Source organism: Myotis yumanensis, unplaced genomic scaffold, assembly GCF_028538775.1.
Source record: "Myotis yumanensis isolate MYYU_CA2020_CCGP unplaced genomic scaffold, mMyoYum1.0.hap1 SCAF_17, whole genome shotgun sequence".
Classification (NCBI taxonomy): Eukaryota; Metazoa; Chordata; class Mammalia; order Chiroptera; family Vespertilionidae; genus Myotis; species Myotis yumanensis.
This window is the reverse complement of record NW_027223768.1, coordinates 38,217,804-38,226,021: the sequence shown is the minus strand read 5'-3', so window position 1 is coordinate 38,226,021 and position 8,218 is coordinate 38,217,804. Positions and strand designations below refer to the sequence as shown.

Sequence of the window (8,218 nt, the reverse complement as noted above, 5' to 3'; positions counted from 1 at the left end):
ATCCAAAGGGAACACAACTCTGGACTCTTTCTGCTGTTTCCTTCTCCTTTTTCCTGTCCTTTGTTGTTTCCAGACAATAATGCTTTCTTTGGGTTTGGAAAAAAAAAACAGTGGGAGACAGACACTTTTTACTTCCTAACCGTATTCACCTCAACCTGAGATCTAAAAAATAAAGAACTGATAACAGTGGTTTTATTGACCTGACCACCCAGGGGAGTCCCAACATGTGAAGGTACAACCAGCCCACAGATTAAGCCAATCTACTTAGTTCTGTTGGGACTCAGCCTCTGCTGCCTGTGGCACTACAGCTTTTGGAGGGACCATAAACTGAACTGGGATGGATGTGCTTTGTGGAACTTGTATAATCACTTTAACATTAGATTCCCATCTTCTCAAGTAGGCCACAAACATCTGACGCTGGGACCGAGGAGTTAAGCTTTTTGTATCTCTACCACCTAGTAGAGTTTAGGTCTCAATAGAAGTCTGTGGGTGATGATGCAGTGGCTAATCCCATGAAAAATCCAAACCACAGTGACAGAAATAGGGGCTTCCGATGACAAGAACACACAGGACCAGACCAAACATCAATGAGCAAACTGATCTTTAATTGGCTGATCTTTAATTGCTCTCCATTGTGGGCAGGGCCCTAACTATTTACACAGAATCATTGTACAATATTTACAGCAAGATGTTGGACACGGCATCATTCTGGGTTGGCAAAGAAGGGGTAAGAACAGGCTGCGAACAAAGCCCTGAAGTCGAAGTGTAAGCCGAATTCTGAAGATGTGAGTAGAGGGAAGGGTAAGGGCCAAGTCATGAGCGAGGTTGGTGAGGTAGCCATGAGGGAGGAAGAGGAAGCAGCGAACCACTCCTGGGGAATGAGGGAAGAGTCCACTGGGACATAAATCTTTAAAATTACAGTCTGGAGTCTGAAGGGGGTAAAATCTGCCACAAGCCACCTCTGTGAGGAAAAAGAAGGCAATTAGAATCTTACAGAACACACCTTCTCCCCTACCAAAAAGTCATTTTGCTGCTGATTAAATTCCTAGGACAGGGGACTGAGAAGGGGGAAAAAAACCCAGAGACAGAATCTACGATTTAAGAGAGACAAAATCAAGAGTCAAGAGAGACACAGACAATGCAATGGAGGAGGAAAAGAACAAAAGCTCCAGCAGATCTGAACACTGGAATCATCCTACTGACTACGCAAGTCACCTTTCCTCACCTCATCTTCCCTACAGCTCCTCCCTCTACCCCGGGGATGGGGAACCGTTTTTCTGCCAAGGGCCATTGGATATTTATAACATCTCTCATGGGCCATACAAAATTATCCACTTAAAAATTAGCCTAATATATTTGGTCAAACATTTAATTAACTCACCCCTAATGCCTTGGCAGGGCCAGACCAAATGATTTTGCGGGCCTTATACAGCCCACGGGCCAGACGTTCCCCACCCCTGGTTTACCCCTAAATCTCTGGATTTTAACTTTAACCAAGGAGTAGGATTAGGATGCGGCTGGGCCACTGGGGACAATCTCAGATTCCATCTTACCAAGCCAGGTCCCCTCCTTATCCTGTACCAGAACATCAGGGCTTGAGTCGTAGCCAAGGGCAGATCAGAGTGAGGATAGACAGGATGGAGGACACGAGGCCACAAAGCCCCACAATTCCCGGGCCACAGCGCCAGAGGCCTAGTTTGTCCAGTGGAATGAAGAGGTCACAGGCATTTCTGACCACATCCAGCAGAAGCGGGGGATTACCCCGAAGGACCCGAGCCAGGAGCAGGACTCGGAGCTGAAGTTTCAGAGCTATTTGGGGTAGGCCTCCTCCTGGAGTCCCTGGATCCCCAGGTCCCCCAGTTTCAATTCCTCCTGGGGCTCCTCCTCCAGAACCCTTCTGTCGCCGGCTATAAACTGAAGACTCTTGTTCCATCAGTAGGCGAATCTCATAAGCATCGCGACTCAAATTCATGATGAGAGAAAACAGATAGTACCTGAGATACACAGGACGGAAGGGTCAGTAAGGGCATGGGTACCCACTTAGCATAGCCAACAGAGCACTCAAACATTTTTGTCCCGCCAAAATGCAAAGGATTAATGTCAGAACCCAGAAGTGGATGTGTACTAGTGCCCACTATTAGAAATGTCCTCCCACCTTTCTGTAATGAATATGTTCACAAGTACCTTAAGATTCTGGGCTAAAGTTCATGAGTATCATCAAATCTTCCAAGGTCAACCTCAAATTTCACTTTTCCACTTGGCAACACATTAACACACACACATTCAACTTAAATTACAGTAATACAAATGTGGGTTTTTTTTAATAAATGTTTTTTATTTCATAGAGAGGAAGAGAGAGGGAGAGAAGATAGAAACATCAATGATGAGAGAGAATTGCTGACTGGCTGCCTCCTGCATGTCCCCTACTGGGGATCGAGCCCACAACCTGGGCATGTACCCTGACCAGGAATCAAACCGTGACCTCTTGGTTCATAGATCAATGGTCAACCACTGAGCCACATTGGCTGGGCACACATTTGTTTTAAAAGAATAAGCTTCAGTTGTTTCAGAGTTAAATTATAAATAATTTAAATACAATCCTTTTATTTAACAACAACAACAAAAAAAGGTGTGCTGGCCAACGTGGTTAAAGTGTCAGCCTGTGAACTGAAGGGTCTCAGGTTCGATTCTGGGCACATACCTGGGTTGCAGGTTCCCTGCCCCTATTGGGAGGGAACCTATTGATGTGGCTCTCTCACATTGATGTTTCTCTCTCTGTCCTTTTTACCCATCTCCCCTCTCTTCTACTCCTTCTAAAATAAAAGGAAAAAATATCTTCCAGTGAAGATTAACAAAACAAGAAAAAGAAAAAAAGAGGCCCAGAGGTGTTAAGCAGCTTGCCAAATGTGTTACATTATAAATTCCTTAAGAACAGTGTATTTTTAATTTTGAATCCATTCTCACAACAGTGGTCTGTACTCCGTATGATTGTCCTATCTCCAAAACACAACCTCAATGTAAGCACCTCTGTTACACTCCATCTCCACAGTCCAAGCCACTGTCATCTCATGTTTGCACTACTGCTTTAGTCTTCTGACCTGTCTCTCCATGGTCACTCTTGCCCCTCGCCCCCAACATAAACTCCTCTTCTTAAAACTTTTCATGGTTTCCTTCCTGTCACACTTAGAATAAAATCTAGATAACTTAGACAGGCTTACAGACCTCGACATCTGACCTGCCTCTCTAACTGCACATTACACCACTCCTTCTGTCATCAGTGCTCCACCCACATTTGTTTCTTTTGATCCCATCAAGCTTGTTCCTGCTTTGGGACCCTTACACGACTGGGTCCTTCTACCTCAAATATTCTGCCTCCAAAATCTTCACATGGCTGGCTCTTTGGGTATGAGCTTAAATGCCACCTTTCCAGAGAGGCCTGCTCTGACCCCCCATGCTAAAGTAGCAAGCCATTTACTTTCTATCACGTGACCCTTTCAATTTCCTGCATAGCACTTACCACTCTATGTATTTTTTTAAAAAATATTTTATTGATTTTTTACAGAGAGGAAGGGAGAGGGATAGAGAGCTAGAAACATCAACGAGAGAGAAACATCGATCAGCTGCTCCCTGCATACTCCCCAATGGGGATGTGCCCGAAACCAAGGTATATGCCCTTGATTGGAATCGAACCTGGGACCCTTGAGTCCACAGGCCGATGCTCCATCCACTGAGCCAAACCGGTCAGGGCCCACTCTCTCTATTTTCATTTATTCTTTTTTTTTTTTTTAAATATATATATATATATATTTCTTTATTGATTTCAGAGAGGAAGGAAGAGGTAGAGAGAGATAGAAACATCAATGATGAGAATCATTGATTGGCTGCCTCCTGCACACCCCCACTGGGGATGTGCCCGCAACTAAGGTACATGCCCTTGACCGGAATCGAACCTGGGACCCTTGAGTCCGCAGGCCAACGCTCCATCCACTGAGCCAAACCGATCAGGGCCCACTCTCTGTCTTTTTATTTATTCTTTATGTGTATCTCCTCCCATTACAATCCTGTTTGTCTTACCACTGGGTCCCTATACCTAGACCAGTGCCTGCTTATAGTAAGAGCTTGATAAATATTTGTTGAATGATATGAATAAACATGGCATATAAACTCTTCTAGGTAAGTGCTTTTCCATACTACTTCAATCATGCCTCTGTCCACAGCCCTCATACATCACATGCCATGTAGAAAAACAACACAGAAATGGAGATAGAAAGATGCTAATATAATCTAAAAGAACAAAGAGAATCATAGCATAACAAGAAACAAATACAGATGATATGTATACAGATCATTTTATTCTCAAATCATTTCTCTCCACCTTCATTACTTGACAGCTCTTTAGTTCAAGCCATATCTCTTGGCCATATTACAGCCTCTCCTCCTCTTTTACCCTACTGCAATCCATTCTCCACACTGTAGCAAGAGAAATCTTTTTTATATATATATATTTTATTGATTTTTTACAGAGAGGAAGGGAGAGGGATTGAGAGTTAGAAACATCGATGAGAGAGAAACATCGATTCAGCTGCCTCTTGTACGCCTCCTACTGGGGATGTGCCCACAACCAAGGTATATGCCCTTGACCGGAATCGAACCTGGGACCTTTCAGTCCATTGAGCCAAACCGGTTAGGGCTAGAGAGAAATCTTCTTTAAACACAATTTAAATGATGTCATATCCCTAATTAGAACTCATTGTACTTAGGATTTTTATTTTTTATAAATTGATTTTAGAGACGGGAAGGGAGGGCAGAGAGAGAGAGACAGAGACATTGATCAATTGACTCTGCCATGCACCCTGACCAGGGATCAAACCCACAACCTAGGTATGTGCCTTGACCAGGAATCGAACCCACTATCTTCTGGTATATGGGACAGGATGACACTCCAACCAATTGTGCCACACCAGCCTGGGCTAGGATAAAATTTTTCTAAAAACTGAACAGAAAGATCTTATTATTGTCTTTCATGAGTGATCTGACCCATCTACCCCTCCAGTTTGAAAGTATGCCTTTTACTCAATACTATCCATTCCACTGGCTTTCTTTCTATTTTTCTAATTCCCCAAAGTCTTTCTTGGTTCAAAGCCTTAGAAAATGCTATTTTCTGTTTGAAAAGGTGTTCTCTGCTACTGCTTGTTTTGTCTAACTTCTACTCAAACTTCAGGTCTTACCTAAAATATTATTTTTCTCAAAGAGTTCTTTCCTGATCTTTCTTTCTTACTATTTATTTATTTATTTATTTATTTTTATTGATTTCAGAGAGGGAGGGAAAGGGAGAGAGAGATAGAAACAGCAATGATGAAAAAGAATCATTGATCAGCTGCCTCCTGCACACCCACCACTGGGGATCGAGCCCACAACCCTGGCAATGTGCCCTCGACCGGAATCAAACCTGGGACCTTCCAGTCCTCTATCCATTGAGCCAAAGCAGCTAGAGCTCTCTCCTGATCTTTCCTTCTTAGTGTTATTTATTTCATAACACCCTGTACTTTTCCTCATACACTTGGTTTGGTGTTTATTTATCCTATATAATAAAAGGGTAATATGAAAATTGTCCCCTCGACCGGGAGTTCTATCAGGGGACAGGGCTGGTCTGCCAACCACCCACAGCCCCTCCCCTCGGCCGGCCCGGCCCAATCGGGGCAGGCCTCCGGACCCCACTCGTGCACGAATTCATGCACCGGGCCTCTAGTTTTAATATATGATTATCCCACTAGACCAGAAGCTTCATGAGAGCAGGAATCATCTGTTTCACTCTCTGCTTTATTCCCTGGACCATAGTAAGCACTTACTAAATATTTATAGAATGACTGCATGAGCAAGTAGTGAGGAGAGTAACCTATGGCAGCAGTTTTCAATTGGTGTGCCACTAGAATTTTTAAAACATGCAATACCTGACTATTTAGCTAGGGGCACTGACCTCTTTTCCCTTAGTTTGTCAAGTAAAAAAAAATGACAATAGCCAACACAATAGCAATCCGGTGTGAATGAATCAAAATTATTAAACCTACTTTTTTGTCAGGTGGGCAAACAATGTATTTTTTGGTGTGCCACAGAATTTTAGTAATTAGTTTATGTGTGCCATGAGATGAACAAGGTTGAAAATCGCTGACCTGTGGTATACATAGAAGCAGAATTAAATAACATCACATCTTTCACAATCTTAGTCATTCATTATGGAAGAGCATTTGTCTTCCACCTCCTCCATTCCTTATCCTCTGACAGTTTAAGATGTAAGTGAAGATTAGAAGCAGGTGAGTGATTAAGATGTGCACATTCTGGGAAGACCCTGAGAGATCTTTCTCTCATGAAAGGAAGTTATGTGGTATGAAGAATACAAAAGGTCTTGTAGAATAAAAGCACATCAAACCTGAATGAACGCTGAGCCCATTTCTCCTGATCCACACGGGGAGCGAGTCCAGACTTCCCAGCCCACAGGACATTGTCACAGGCGAAGTACAAGGCTCGATTGAGGTGACTAACCGTGATGCAGAATCGCAGGACAACATCTGACAGGTGCACAGCGCGTTTGGCTGACTCGAGGGCATCTGCTGAGTTGCCCAGGCGGAGGACTGGTGGGGATCCGCAGGAAAAAGCAGAGGTTTGGAAGTAGAGAGGCCGAGAGCAAAAACAGAGAAAGAGAAAAAGCAAGAGGGTGCAAGTTGAGCAAGTGATAGAAACAAAAACAATTTTTATAAACGAGCAAAAACAGTTCATTCTTTTTTTACTTCAAATTTTAGTTAATTTGTGTCCCGGCCTAGTTTTCTCAAACTTGCCCGGTTCTCCAGTCCTTCATCACACTCAGCCTCCTGTTGTCTTACCTCAATTGGGGGGCATGTAGGGGGTGAATGCAAAGCCAAATGAGGGGGAAGAACTGGCAGGTGGAAAACAGGAAGGAGGGACGAGGAGAGAAGAGCTGGGGTGGAGGGAGTGATGGGGTCCCAGAGCCTAGAGTTACTTACGCTTTCTCCCCAGGCTCAGGTGACCCTCCAGCTGTCGAATCTGTTTCTGCAGCTCAGGACTGGCCCCGCGCTTCTGCAGTGCGTGGCCCAGAAGGGAGCAGGCGTACTGGGCGGCCCTGGGGGAGACAGGCAAGCAAAGGCGGGGACCTCCCTACCTCCCCGCGAAAGCGCCCCCTAAGGCAAGGATGGGCTCCCGTTCCCGCTGCGGCCACTCCCTGTCCTGCTCTTCCGTCCATCACCCACTGCTTCTCCTTCAGGCCCGGAGCGGGGAAAGCACGGGGTACCGAGGAGCCCAGACGGGGCGGGGTGGGAGCAGCACTCAGCGCAGAGAAATGAAGAGACTCCACCGGGCTGAGCGCCGGGGGTAGGGGGGGGGGTGGGGGGGTGGGGGCTGAGAGCCGGGGGGCTGGGCCTGAGCGCCGGGGGCAGAGGCGCGGGGCCGGCAGCACAGCGGGCAGTGCGTGGAGGGTGGGGTGGGGGACCCCGCAGGGCAGACTACTCTTCCTTGGAGGTGAACTAAGTTCCCAGGCCTGCAGCGGAGCTGAGGCCGGAAGGCAGGACGGGGGCGGAGTTCCCGGCGACAGCGGGGAAGGGGACAGGGCGACTTGGAACCGGTCCGCGGCTCGGGGCAGAGTCCGGCCGCTCGCCACCGCTCTCCGGGGCCAGCGCTCCCGCGGCACCGCCGCCCAGCGGGGGCCGTGCGGGTCTCCCGTGGCCGCGGCAGCCCTGAGCGAACCCCGCTGGCCCTCTCGTGCCTCAGTTTCACCATCTTTCCCGGGGGCAGAAACGAATCAGCGCCCGGCCGGCTCCCGCAGCCTCGCGCCCGCGCGGCCCCCGAAGCCCGCGTTGGCCCTTCCTGACCCCCGTAGCTGAACTGACTTCGCCGCACGAGGGTCTGCGGGCCCCGCCCCGCCCCCCGCCCGCACCTGCACAGCCGATCCCGGGCCTGGCTCTGGGCGCTGAAGCGGACCCAGGCGTCCATGGCGGCGCCGCTCCCGGCCCCGCGCGCCCCGCCCCGCCTCCCGGCCGCTCAACGGGGCCTCGCGAGGGACAAACGTCGTCAGGACAGAAGGCGGAGGAGCCCGCCCCGGAGGCGGCCTTTCCGAGAAGTGCTCGCCTCCGGGCCTCGGTGTGCGCGACTCGGTCCGAGTGCCGCCTCTTCAGAAGGTCAGTTTCCCCGCTCGCCCTCAGCCGCACAT

General features: G+C 47.9%; 1 protein-coding gene across 1 annotated transcript; it reads right to left on the bottom strand.

The window, feature by feature from the left end:
• Positions 1 to 584: 584 nt before the first annotated feature.
• Positions 585 to 8,218, bottom strand: PEX11B (peroxisomal biogenesis factor 11 beta). Its single transcript, XM_070397116.1, has 5 exons — positions 7,946 to 8,218; positions 7,020 to 7,135; positions 6,428 to 6,629; positions 1,554 to 1,994; positions 585 to 961 (listed from the first exon to the last, which is right to left on the bottom strand). Exons 1-4 carry the CDS (start codon positions 7,999 to 8,001, stop codon positions 1,589 to 1,591), a joined length of 780 nt encoding a protein of 259 aa, XP_070253217.1. The 5' UTR covers positions 8,002 to 8,218; the 3' UTR covers positions 585 to 961; positions 1,554 to 1,588.